The sequence below is a fragment of the Oncorhynchus masou genome, chromosome 24 (genome assembly GCF_036934945.1).
Source record: "Oncorhynchus masou masou isolate Uvic2021 chromosome 24, UVic_Omas_1.1, whole genome shotgun sequence".
Lineage (NCBI taxonomy): Eukaryota > Metazoa > Chordata > Actinopteri > Salmoniformes > Salmonidae > Oncorhynchus > Oncorhynchus masou.
In genome coordinates this window covers 104,387,629-104,402,177 of record NC_088235.1, presented here as the reverse complement: position 1 = coordinate 104,402,177, position 14,549 = coordinate 104,387,629, and the positions used below count along the sequence as shown (strand labels likewise).

At 44.2% G+C, this 14,549-nt stretch overlaps 1 protein-coding gene across 2 annotated transcripts in view; it reads left to right on the top strand.

Moving 5' to 3' along the window:
* The first annotated feature begins 3,640 nt into the window (after positions 1-3,640).
* Positions 3,641-14,549, top strand: part of LOC135513176 (low-density lipoprotein receptor-related protein 8-like) — a 350,237-nt gene continuing 339,328 nt past the window's right edge. For both annotated transcript variants that reach the window (XM_064935966.1, XM_064935965.1), the window contains exons 1-2: positions 3,641-3,805; positions 4,767-4,892. In XM_064935966.1, coding sequence (XP_064792038.1) covers positions 3,739-3,805; positions 4,767-4,892 — 193 coding nt within the window. In that variant the 5' untranslated portion in view covers positions 3,641-3,738. The remainder of the gene's footprint in view (positions 3,806-4,766; positions 4,893-14,549) is intronic.

Genomic DNA, 14,549 nt, shown 5'->3' with positions numbered 1-14,549 from the left:
GTGACTGGGGAAAAGAAGGAGCTGAGACAAAATGCCGGTTGACTTGACAAACAAGACGGACTGGCAACAGACAAACAGAGAACACAGGTATAAGTACCCAGGGGATAATGGGGGATATAAGCTTGGAGGGGGGTGGAGACAAGCACAAGGACAGGTGAAACAGATCAGCTAGGTTTCCATCCTATTAGCGCCAGATTTGAATGGGAATACTCTAAAATCAGCATAAAGAAAATATGTTCATTTTTCCACCAGTGGTGTGTTTCTACCAAATGGACGTGTTGCTGATACTGAATCAGTGCATAACAACATAGTGCACACAAAATGTACTCTGTGGCGACACATCCTTCAGGGCAGGTGGGGCAACAACAACAAATCTGTTGTTGTTGCCTGTTTTGCATGTTATTTTGGCATTAATATATCAGTTTGCAAATAACAAAGAGAGTTGCACAGTATATGTATAAACACCCAGTAATTTATTGGGTAAATCACCAACGTTTCGGCGTCACTGTGCCTTCTTCAGGGTAATGTCATGAATGCTTCAACCAGGTTATGTAGACAAACCACTGACAATAGTGAGGGGTGTGTCATAATTACTAAGTTAAGACTCCCCTTGAAATGTCATCCTCAGTGACATGTATACATAGGTCCTACCGTGAGTCAAGGAGGAGAACCCAGCTGAGGTACCTGAGAACTCTGAGAGAACCACATTCAGAGCAAGAGGTTCATTCGTAACACCTCCGAAATGCAATGCAGACATAGAAACTGGATTGTTGAAAATTATGTAGGTGATACAAATTGAAAGACAAACAGAAACACAAATCCTATGATAACCTGAGTAGAGATGATAGAATGGCTCTAAAGGACTTACAGTCAGATCCTTATATTATCATAAAAAAATGTGACAAAGGAGGAGGAATTTGTATACAAAACAAATGTGACTATGTGAATGAATGTCGCCTACAACTATCAAACGGCTATCGCAAACTGAATTATGACCCTACCCTAGAATTCCAGCATAATATCCCATCTACAGTGGAAAGCTGTTTGGAATCAGGACAAATCACCCAAAAATTATGTGAATTTCTTTGTGTGAAATTTCCTAAGATACCAACTTTTTTTATACAGTCTCTTTAAGTGTAGCAGCTACCATTGTAGCAGCAAATGACTGTTACATCCCCAATATTTCTTTGTTTGTGGATCAGCATAGTTAAAATAGGTGTCACGTTCTGACCTTAGTTCCTTTGTTGTTGTCTTTGTTTTAGTATGGTCAGGGCGTGAGTTGGGGTGGGCAGTCTATGTTTGTTTTTGAGTTCGGCCTAGTATAATTCTCAATCAGAGGCAGCTGTCAATTGTTGTCCCTGATTGAGAATCATACTTAGGTAGCCTGGGTTTCAATTTTGGTTTGGGGGTGTTTGTTTCCGTGTGAGTGTTTGGGCCACACGGTACTGTTTCGTTTTATTCACATCTTTTATTGTTTTGTTCCAGTGTTCAGTTTGTTTATTAAAAAGACATGAACACTTACCACGCTGCACCTTGGTCCTCCTCTCTATCTCCAGACGACATCCATTACATAAAGGTTCAATTAAAAATTAAAAATACATTAAACCTATGGTTGAGAATCTCCCGTCTTATGTCAAAGACACTAGTCACATGATTTCATTGATAGAGGGCATAGGAAGGATACCAGAGGGCACCCTGCTGACCACTTTTGATGTGGAGAGCTTGTACACTACCATCCCACACACTGGAGGCTTGCAGGCGCTGCAACCCGTCCTACAGCAGAGAGACTTGTCCATCCAATGATCGCATCTTACAACTTACTGAATTTGAACACCACAGCTCAATCAGGTGTAAGAACATTGCCTATCCAGTAGCAGCTCACTTTGTTGAAGCTAACCATCCAATCTCCTCCCTACAAATACACAGGCATCGAGCATGTTGCTCTACCAAGGAGAGGAGGTAACATCGAGATCCTACTACTACAAAGGGAGGCTTACTGGGTATCCTCTCTAAAAACATTGACCCCTAGTGGTCTGAATATTGACTTTGATCTCAGGCCCTTCTTATGAACAATTCTCTCGTTTATAAACGAGTCTTATGAATGGATATATTCTTTCTACAGCTTATCATTGCACACCCAATATGTCCCCCCTGTTGATGATGCGTATTATGCATTGTGGCTGAACCAACAGATTACATGTAATACATTTTGTTTATGAAATAGGAAACAATTGAATATGTATGTGATATTGATTCAAACAATAATGCATGTTGATGCTAATGTTATGTACACTATTTAATTATGTTTCCATATGATAACAATAGCCTAATATAGTAAATATGGCATAAACTATTGTTTTCTTAACAGTTTCACTTAATTCATTCTAATTAACTTAATAATTATGACACACCCCTCACTATTGTCAGTGGTTTGTCTACATAACCTGGTTGAAGCATTCATGACATTACCCTGAAGAAGGCACAGTGACGCCGAAACGTTGGTGATTTACCCAATAAATTACTGGGTGTTTATACATATACTGTGCAACTCTCTTTGTTATTTGCAAACTGATATGTGACACATATTAATGCCAAATAACATGCAAAACAGGCAACAACAACAGATTTGTTGTTGTTGCCCCACCTGCCCTGAATGATGTGTCGCCACAGAGTACATTTTGTGTGCACTATGTTGTCATGCACGGATTCAGTATCAGCAACACGTCCATTTGGTAGAAACACACCACTGGTGGAAAAATGAACATATTTTCTTTATGCTGATTTTAGAGTATTCCCATTCAAATCTGGCGCTAATTGGATGGAAACCTAGCTGATCACACATTATAAACTAATATGCATATATTATAGGGCAATTCTCATCAGGTATAGACTGTCAAAATGTGCAAACAAGACCGTGTCTGGTTGTTGACAATGTTGGGCTGCAGTCCCCTTGTTGTGAGTCACGTATTCATGACTGTTTTACTGTAAATGTGTCAGTCCACAATTGCTCAATAAACTGTGTTTCTTCCAGTTGATTTGCCACTGACTGACTCCCCATAGAGATTGTGTGTAACTTCTTGGCTTGCCCTTCTGCTCCAATTCATGTCACGTCAAGCCCCAAGCTGATCCCTACTGTACATCAGTGTCTAGGGAAACATCAACCCACGTTTTGATAGAAATGGAGATTTAGAGAAATTATACAATCTGCACAATTGAAGTGTTGGAAGATGTATCTTGATTCTAAAAATCTAAACAAAAACTGTATGTATTTCATCATGTTTGAGATATGTTTGATATGAATTGATTACAAGCTGTCTGATAGATAATCAATGGAGGCTAGTGCCACACACAGCTCAATAAAACTCATATTCTGGTTATTACTCAAATAGTATAGATGGATAGGAAAAGACTACATCATCTCCAGGAAACACACAGATTGAGAACATATTCAGTGAAATGATTTATACCCTAATACTGTACTTTGAAGATGCTAGGTCAGTTCGCCAGCTGTATCGACTGATATGGTGTCCATGTGCTCAGTTTCACTACATTACTGCAGGCTCAATCCCTCCCATAAACGTCATTGATTGAAATTGCTACTGAGGCAGGGAGTCTCGAGCCGATCAGCCAAGCCAAGGCAGAGCGAGTGAGCGTTGCATAGCGAGGGGAAGAGGTGGTTTGCTTCGTTCAGTATTTTTTTTTAATGAACAAAACTACGAATCACCTCTTCTTTTAAAGATGTGGACAGAAGTCGGGAAGCTAATGCTCCTACATGTGTTACTATTGGAGCTCCACTCCACCCAAGGTAAGAATGCATTTTTCTCAATCTCATTGATTATGGGTGAGGGATATATTTTTCATTTCGAATGGGGAAGCGACGTTACAGACAGAACTGAAGAAGCCAGTGTAGAATAGGCTAGACGCGCTTCCTATTACCAATAGTCATCACAAAGGTGGATATAAGTTTACCTGCACTAAATACTATTTTATAGCACATCCTATGCTCTGCTGTTGGTTACCTATTCCACAACATGAAACCAGTCTATGGTGACGTGAGAGCCTGGTAAATTACAATAGGCGGGAGGTAGCCAACATGTGCTTGAATGACATACGGAAGAGAAGGTAACCTAGCTTTGGGACACAATACACACTCACAAAACCTAGGGATACGTGGAATGGAAGGGGTTGCAGTGTTGTTCCATCATTTCCTAATTGATTCAATACACTGGTGCTCACTGTACATTTTTTATTTAGTCAGCATTATAATTTGAGTTGGTTTATAAGGCTGTTGTAGCCTACGCTACATTATGTTGAACGGCAGCTGTCAACATTCACAACAACAAAAAAACATTCTTAAGTTAGGCTACAATAAAATAAAGAAACAAATTACAGCTGTTAGTCTAACAGTTGTAGTTTTGCATTCCAATTTGAAACGATTAGATTTATTCCCATATAGGCTTTAAGTGCCAATTTAATTCAACTTGCTTTCCCTTTCTGTTCTCAATTGATGTTTTGCTCATCGTAGAGACTCTTGTCCCCCCCCCCCCATACAGTGTTGTAGCCTAATAACAACGTACTGTATCAGGGTCAATTAACCCATCACTTCGTATCCAACATTTAACCCATGTTTCAACGTTGTATCAACAGAACTCTCTAAACCTTTATGGTAACAGTAGATCGATGCAACATTAATATCAAAGATTGAACATGATTCAATGTTTTATTTACGTCTTTATCTTTACGTCTTTATCTTCTTCGGTCTACAGGGACTCATACGGATACGGATTGTGAAACGGGTCAGTTTCAATGCAAGAACGGAAGGTGTGTACCTACTCTCTGGAGATGTGACGATGACGACGACTGCTCTGATAACAGCGATGAAGAAAACTGTCGTAAGTAACACCACCTGTCCAACTAATACTGCTGCGCTGTACATATGATCCCCATTGCAGAGGCGCCGCAGGGCTTCAATAAGCATTGTAAATACGGTCACCAGAGCAGGTGTTGGGAGTTTTTATGTGGATATGTAATGTGGATAATGTGGATATGGAGTTCACATTGCCATTGCTGAGTGCATGTGAATGTGGCTGTTTTCTTAGACACATTGTATTTAAGCTGCAATATGTAACTTTTTGGTGACCTGACCAAATGTACATAGAAATATGAGTTATAGATCTGTCATTCTCATCGAAAGGAAGTCTTAAGAAGCTGTAGATCTGTTGTTCTATGTGTGCTATTTCTATGCTTCCTGTTCTTCAGTTTAATTTTTGCATCTTTTACTTTCGGGCTTGTACACCAGTTTCAAACAGCTGAAAATACAATATTTTTGGTTATGGAATTTTTTTCCACAGTGGTTTGGATGATTCTCTACACAATGACTGCTTGTTTTGTCACATAAACTGAAATTAGGAAAACTTTTCTTTATTTTATCAACCAGGAAATGGTGGAGAATTTTCTGCATATTGCACCATTAACCCATCTATTGAAAAATAATGGTCTGAAATAATTATTGATACCTGTAAATTTAACTTAATTGGTACCTCAATTGATCTTGTCATTTTATAATCAGTCAGATTAGCCAATAAGCTAAATTTGCAGAGAGCCGCATTCGGTCTTCATCGAAGTTTGAAGGGACACACTGAAAATGTTTATATTTTTTTTGCCATCAAAATTAGCTAAAGCTATCCAGGTAGCCTAGTGGTTCGAGTGTTGGGCCAGTAACTGGAAGGTTGCTGGATTGAATCCCTTTGTTGAAAAGGTAAAAATCTGTCCTTCTGCCCCCGAGCAAGGCAGTTAACCCTCTGTTCCCTGGGCGCTGAAGATGTGGATGTTGATTAAGGCAGCAGCCCCCCACACCTCTCTGATGCAGAAGACACATTTCAGTTGAAGGCATTCAGTTGTATAACTAACTAGGTATCTCCCTTTCCCATTGTTTTTGGAATTTTCGATGCTCCCTGACTGTCTAGCTTTCATTTAGGTGATTATTAGGGAGCTGGACACAGTCAGGAAACTGTTTGCATGTAGTCCTATTATCATTTCTACACAGGTTTCAATTTGATTTTTGTAATTTAAAGTATATTGAGTTTGTTCACCCCCCATGGGTTAAAGGTGCAATATGCAGAAATCGCTCCGCCATTTCCTGGTTGCTAAATATGTAATAGTTTGTCTAATTTCAGTTTATGTGACAAAACAAGCAGTCATTGTGTAGAGAATCATTGTACCATCTAAACCACTGTGAAATATATTTTCCATAACCAAAAATATTGTCTTTTCAGCTGTTTTAAAGATGGTGTACAAAACTGAAAGTAAAAGATACAAAAACGTAAACATAGAAATAGAACACATAGAACAACAGCTCTACGGTGTCTTGCTTTCAATGAGAATGGTTGAATGGTTATATTATAGTGGTCAATTGATTAACGTCTCCCCATGTCATAGCCAGTAGCAGCGCTGCAATGCGCACTCTTAATATTTGTGGTCCTCTGCACAGCGTGACATTTACAAGCGTGTCTAACGTTGATTGGCTACAGATGAGGATTATTGGCTATTTAGTGGAGATACTCGATGGAAAAGAGATTTGTTTTTAATGAGCTGTTCTTGTGTCACAATACTGCAACATATCTATAAACACTGCACAGTGTGACATTTACAAGCTTGTCTAACATTGTTTGGCTACATATGAGGATTATTGGCTATTTAGTGGAGATACTCAATGGAAAAGAGATTTGTTTTTAATGAGCTGTTCTCGTGTCACAATACTGCAACAGATCTATAAACATAGCTTTTGTCCTGAAGTGGGTTGATCTTGTTATTTGAAGGGCAGTGCCCTCAATTACAAATACAGGGTTGTTCCCTCTAGCCAAGGGGAGAATGACTGCCCCCTCTCATTGATGCACGGAAGTTAAAGGCAGACGGGGTTACTGCAGGCATTGTTAGCAGAAAACAAGATCCTGAGTGGCGCAGCAGCCTGGGGTTCGATCCTATAGGCTGTGTCACAGCCAACCGTGACTGGGAGCCATATAAGACGGCGCACAATTGGCCCAGTGCCGTCCGTGGTAGGGGAGGGTTTGGACAGGTGAGCTTTCATTGGCTCATCACGCTCTAACGACTCCTTGTGGCAGGGCTGGGTGCCTGCAAGCTGACTTTGGTGGTAATTTGAACAGTGTTTCCTCCGACACATTGGTGTGGCTGACTTCCAGGTTAAGTGAGCAGTGTGATAAGAAGTAGCGCGGCCAGACGGGTCATGATTTGGAGGACGCATTACTCGACCTTCACCTTTTCTGAGCCATTGGGGTGTTGCAGCGATGAGCCAATGTCGTAATTCGGGGATAAAATGGGGTAAAAAATAAGCTTGTGGTCATACCACCCTGAACATGCCAGATCTCATCTGATCTTGGTAGTTATGCAGGGTCCCACCCGGGAATACCAGGTGCTGTAAGCTACATTTTTATTTATTTGTTTCTTAAATAAAAAAATATATAAAAAAATGAAAGCAGTGTCCTCGATTGCAAATACTGTGTTGGACATGTTCCCTCTAGCCCAGGGGAGAATGACTGCCCCCTCTGTATGCATGCTTCGAGGCAAACAACACTGAAGCATGCATGAGACTACCTACTGTTCAAGATGACTGTGTGATCACGCTCGCCGTAGCCGATGTGAGTAAGATCTTTAAACAGGGCAACATTCACAAGGCTTCAGGGCCAGATGGATTACCAGGACGTATACTCCGAGCATGCGCTGACCAACTGGCAAGTGTCTTCACTTACATTTTCAACCTGTTCCTGGCAGAGTCTGTAATACCTACATGTTTTAAGCAGACCACCATTGTCCCTGTATCCAAGAACAAGGTAACCTGCCTAAATGACTACCTGCTCATAGCGCTCATGTCTGTAGCCGTGAAGTGCTTTGAATGACTGGTTATGGCTCACATCAACACCATCATCCCAGAAGCCCTAGACCCACTCCAATTTGCATACCGCCCCAACAGATCCACAGATGGCTCTATCTCAATTGCACTCCCCACTGCCCTTTCCCACCTGGACAAAATGATCACCTACGTGAGAATGCTGTTCATTGACTACATCTCAGTGTTCAACACCATAGTGCCCTCAAAGCTCATCACTAAGCTAAGGACCCTGGGACTTAACACCTCCCTTTGCAACTGGATCCTGGACTTCCTGACGGGCCGACCCCAGGTGCTAAGGGTAAGCAACAACACATCTGCCATGCTGATCCTCAACACGGGGCCCCTCAGGGGTCCGAGCTTAGTCCCCTCCTGTATTCTCTGTTCATCCATGACTGCGTGGCCAAGCACGACTCCAACACCATCATTAAGTTTGTCGATCACTGACAATGATGAGACAGCTTATAGGGAGGTGGTCAAAGACCTGGCAGTGTGGTGTCAGGACAACAACCTCTCCCTCAACGTGATCAAGACAAAGGAGATGATCATGGACTACAGGAAGAGGAGGGCCGAGCACGCCCCCATTCTCGACAGGGCTGTAGTGGAACAGAGCTTTAAGTTCCTTGGTGTCTACATCACCAACAATCACACCAAAACAGTCGTAAAGAGGGCACGATAATGCCTATTCCCCCTCAGGAGACTGAACAGATTTGGCATGAGTTCTCAGATCCTCAGATCCTACAGCTGCACCATCGAGAGCATCCTGACAGGTTGCATCACTGCCTGTTATGGCAAATGCTCGGCCTCCGACCACAAGGTGCTACAGAGGGTAGTGCGTACGGCAAAGCACATCACTGGGGCCAACCTGGGGCTAAGCTTCCTGCCATCCAGGATCTCTATACCAGGCACACCTGTTAATTGAAATGCATTCCAGGTGACTAACTCATGAAACTGGTTGAGAGAATGCCAAGAGTGTGCAAAGCTGTTATCAAGGCAAAGGGTGGCTACTTTGAAGAATCTAAAATCTATTTTGATTTGTTTAACACATTTTTTGGTTACTACATGATTCCATATGAGTTACTTCAAAGTTTTGATGTCTTCACTATTATTCTACAATGTAGAAATAGTAAAAAATAAAGAAAAACCCTTGAATTAGTAGGTGTGTTCAAACTTTTGACTGGTACTGTACATATTACCTCAATTACCTCGACTAACCTGTACCCCCGCACATTGACTCGGTACCGGTACCCCCTTTATATGACCTTGTTTTTGCTATTTTTTTGTTGCTCTTTCATTGTTTTATTTTGGTAAATATTTTCTTAACTCTTATTTTTCTTAACTGCATTGTTGGGCTTGTAAGTAGGCATTTCACGGTACCTGTTGTATTTGGCACATGTGACAAATAAAATGTGATTTTATTTGATTTGAAGCACAGAAGTTTTAGGCCGACCGGGGTGCTGCACGCATTGTTAGCAGAAAACAGGTTCCCTCATTATAGTGAATAGAAAGATGGCAATCTTTGTGTAAATAAATAAAACATTCAGAAGACAATCATGGTACCAATAAGTGCTTCTAATACACCAGATGTATGTTCTTGAACCGATTATTTAAAAATCACACATAGAAGAAGTTCTAAGGATCATTTAGTTGCTAATGGCAGCCTGCAGTACCCGGGGCCGGCCTTCAATTTGAATGACTCAATAAGAGGGGGCAGCACTGAGCTAAATCAAATCACATTTAATTGGTCACATACACATGGTTAGCAGATGTTAATGCAAGTGTAGTGAAATGCTTGTGCTTCTAGTTCTGAGCGTGCAGTAACATCTAACAAGTAATCTAACTATTTCACAACAACTACTTTATACACACAAGTGTAAAGGAGTGAATAAGAATATGTACATATAAATATATGGATGAGCTATGGCCCAGCAACATAGGTAAGATGCAGTAGATGGTATACATATGAGATGAGTAATGTAGGGTATGTAAACATTTTACATTTTTTTTATTTTTTTTATTTCACCTTTATTTAACCAGGTAGGCTAGTTGAGAACAAGTTCTCATTTGCAACTGCGACCTGGCCAAGATAAAGCATAGCAGTGTGAACAGACAACACAGAGTTACACATGGAGTAAACAATAAACAAGTCAATAACACAGTAGAAAAAAAAGAGTCTATATACATTGTGTGCAAAAGGCATGAGGAGGTAGGCAAATAATTACAATATTGCAAATTAACACTGGAGTGATAAATGATCAGATTGTCATGTACAGGTAGAGATATTGGTGTGCAAAAGAGCATAAAAGTAAATAAATATAAACAGTATGGGGATGAGGTAGGTAAAATTGGGTGGGCTATTTACCGATAGACTATGTACAGCTGCAGCGAACGTTTAGCTGCTCAGATAGCAGATGTTTGAAGTTGGTGAGGGAGATAAAAGTCTCCAACTTCAGCGATTTTTGCAATTCGTTCCAGTCACATGCAGCAGAGAACTGGAACGAAAGGCGGCCAAATGAGGTTTTGGCTTTAGGGATGATCAGTGAGATACACCTGCTGGAGCGCTTGCTACGGGTGGGTGTTGCCATCGTGACCAGTGAACTGAGATAAGGCGGAGCTTTACCTAGCATGGACTTGTGGATGACCTGGAACCAGTGGGTCTGGCGACGAATATGTAGCGAGGGCCAGCCGACTAGAGCATACAAGTCGCAGTGGTGGGTGGTATAAGGTGCTTTAGTGACAAAACGGATGGCACTGTGATAAACTGCATCCAGTTTGCTGAGTAGAGTGTTGGAAGCTATTTTGTAGATGACATCGCCGAAGTCGAGGATCGGTAGGATTGTCAGTTTTACTAGGGTAAGTTTGGCGGCGTGAGTGAAGGAGGCTTTGTTGCGGAATAGAAAGCCGACTCTAGATTTGATTTTCGATTGGAGATGTTTGATATGAGTCTGGAAGGAGAGTTTACAGTTTAGCCTGACACCTAGGTACTTATAGATGTCCACATATTCAAGGTCAGAACCATCCAGGGTGGTGATACTAGTCAGGCGTGCGGGTGCAGGCAGCGAACGGTTGAAAAGCATGCATTTGGTTTTACTAGCGTTTAAGAGCAGTTGGAGGCCACAGAAGGAGTGTTGTATGGCATTGAAGCTTGTTTGGAGGTTAGATAGCACAGTGTCCAAGGACGGGCCGGAAGTATACAGAATGGTGTCGTCTGCATAGAGGTGGATCATGGAATCGCTGGTCGAGGGCAGTCAGGTCTGGAGTGAACCAAGGGCTGTATCTGTTCTTAGTTCTGCATTTTTTGAACGGAGCATGCTTATCTAAAATGGTGAGGAAGTTACTTTTAAAGAATGACCAGGCATCCTCAACTGACGGGATGAGGTCAATGTCCTTCCAGGATACCCGGGCCAGGTCGATTAGAAAGGCCTGCTCACAGAAGTGTTTTAGGGAGCGTTTGACAGTGATGAGGGGTGGTCGTTTGACTGCGGCTCCGTAGCGGATACAGGCAATGAGGTAGTGATCGCTGAGATCCTGTTTGAAGACGGCGGAGGTGTATTTGGAGGGCCAGTTGGTCAGGATGACGTCTATGAGGGTGCCCTTGTTTACAGATTTAGGGTTGTATCTGGTGGGTTCCTTGATGATTTGTGTGAGATTGAGGGCATCTAGCTTAGATTGTAGGACTGCTGGGGGGTTAAGCATATCCCAGTGGCATTGTTTATAGATGACTAGTGATACGTTTGTTACATCCAATTCTTAATTATTAAAGTGGCTAGAGATTTGAGTCAGTATGTTGGCAGCAGCCCCTCAATGTTAGTGATGGCTATTTAACAGTCTGATGGCCTTGAGATAGAAGCTGTTTTTCAGTCTCCCGGGTCCCAGCTTTGATGCACTTTTACTGACTTCGCCTTCTAGCGGGGTGAACAGGCAGTGGCTCGGGTGGTTGTTGTCCTTGATGATCTTTTTGGCCTTCCTGTGACATCTGGTGGTGTAGGTGTCCTGGAGGGCAGGTAGTTTGCCCCCGGTGATGCGTTGTGGTCCTGTATTGTCCTCAACGCGAGCAAAGAAGTTGTTTAGTTTGTCTGGGAGCAAGACGTCGGTGTCCGCGACGGGGATGGTTTTCTTTTTGTAATCCGTGATTGACTGTAGACCCTGCCATGTACGACTCGTGTCTGAGCCATTGAATTGCGACTCTACTTTGTCTCTATACTGACGCTTAGCTTGTTTGATTGCCTTGCGAAGGGAATAGCTACACTGTTTGTATTTGGTCATGTTTCCGTCGCCTTGCCATGATTAAAAGCAGTGGTTCGTGCTTTCAGTTTTGCGCAGAATGCTGCCATCAATCCACGGTTTCTGGTTGGGGAAAGTTTTAATAGTCACTGTGGGTACAACAGCACTGATACACTTGCTAGTAACCTCGCTCACCGAATCAGTGTATACATCAATGTTGTTGTCCGATAATATCCGGAACATATCCCAGTCCATGTGATCGAAGCAATCTTGAAGCGTGGAATCCAGCATCCCTGTTATTGCTAGCCTGCAAAGTCATTTCCTGGAGTAGCTCAAACTGCGCATCTTCTGTCTCCATGACACGCCATCTTAACACACTACATTTGGCTTCAATGCGCTATTTAGTGTTCACTTAGGAATGAATGGTGTCATGTGATTGATGGCTTTGTCCATTCATAGATACAGTTATTGCTCTAACCACACACTGTTCAATGACAGGGATGCTGGTCCCCAGAAAGCTTAGACAATATCAAACATTATCTCGCCTCTCCTTGTCCAAGTGTCAACCCACCAGCCAGACTGGGATGAGACTTTTTCTCTGTCTCAAGTCATCCCTCTACAACTCTCTCTTACATCGCACTCATCTCTCTCCATCTCGCCCGTCCCTTCTTCTCCACTCCTCAGAGGCATGTTTCTCCTAGCCAATGAGAGCTGGGTGGCATTTCATGGTGCTGGCTCCCAGGTCTCCTGTGCCATGCCTGGTGCTTTAAAATGGTTGCCAAAGGGATGACCACTGGCGGCTCACCAAGCTCTCCAGCAGATGCCAGTACTGCTTCCAGTGGCTCCCCAAGCCCCACATCGCCAGCTAAAACCACAACAAAGTAGAGGGGGACAGGGGAGAGGAGAGGGGGACAGAACAGAGGAGAGGGGAACAGAGGAGAGGGGGACAGGGGAGAGAGGAGGAGATGGGAGAATGAAGGAGAGGGGGACAGAACAGAGGAGAGGGGGACAGGGGAGAGAGGAGGAGATGGGAGATTGAAGGAGAAGGGGACAGGGGAGAGAGGAGGAGATGGGAGAATGAAGGAGAGGACAACAGAACAGAGGAGAGGAGATGGGAGAAGAACAGACTAGCAGAGAGGAAATCAAATACAAAATAAGGGCAAGTGAAGACTGGAGGAGAGGTGAGGGTAGAAGAGATGGAAGAGAAGAGTCATATAAGTCATATTAGTAAACAAACCAAGATTTTCCAGAAGAGCAGTGGCCCCTGACATTTTGTCTCCCACCATAACAAAGTGTGCTCTACAATCAGCACACCACCTCTAGGCTCCCTGCCTTGCCGACCCCATCTCCTCTCACACCTCTAGCCTGGTCACAACACTGCCAAGAAGCTCATTTAGCCCAGTAAACTGGCCCGGCAGCCCTTTCTCAGGCAGCACACCAGTCTTCCTCTCTTCTGTGTCACTTCCAATATGACCCGTGTCTGTCTCTCTCTCTCTCTGTATCAGTGCCGGGCCCCTTTCCCTCTCCACAGGGATTACACACAAGCGTCCTCCAGCCGTCTGCATAAGAATAAATCCTACTAGATTGGGTGTATTTACTGTCTCTCCTCCTCCCTCTCCTCCCTCTCCTCCCTCCGGCTCTCTCTCTTCCTCCCTCTCCTCCCTCCTCCCCTGCGGCTCTGTCTCTCCTCCTCCCTCTCCTCCCTCCTCTCCTGCGGCTCTGTCTCTCCTCCTCCCTCTCCCCCCTCCTCCCCTGCGGCTCTGTCTCTCCTCCTCCCTCTCCTCCCTCCTCCCCTGCGGCTCTGTCTCTCCTCCTCCCTCTCCTCCCTCCTCCCCTGCGGCTCTGTCTCTCCTCCTCCCTCTCCTCCCTCCTCCCCTGCGGCTCTATCTCTCCTCCTCCCTCTCCTCCCTCCTCCCCTGCGGCTCTGTCTCTCCTCCCTCCTTCCCTGCAGCTCTGTCTCTCCTCCTCCCTCTCCTCCCTCCCTCTCCTCCCTCTCCTCCCTCCTCCCCTGCGGCTCTGTCTCTCCTCCTCCCTCTCCTCCCTCCCCCCCTGCGTCTCTGTGTCTCTCCTCCTCCCTCTCCTCCCTCCTCCCCTGCGGCTCTGTCTCTCCTCCCTCCCTCTCCTCCCTCTCCCCTGCGGCTCTGTCTCTCCTCCTCCCTCTCCTCCCTCCTCCCCTGCGGCTCTATCACTCCTCCTCCCTCTCCTCCCTCCTCCCCTGCGGCTCTGTCTCTCCTCCCTCTCCTCCCTCCTCCCCTGCAGCTCTGTCTCTCCTCCTCCCTCTCCTCCCTCCCTCCCTCTCCTCCCTCTCCTCCCTCCTCCCCTGCGGCTCTGTCTCTCCTCCTCCCTCTCCTCCCTCCTCCCCTGCGTCTCTGTGTCTCTCCTCCTCCCTCTCCTCCCTCCTCCCCTTTCGGCTCTGTCTCTC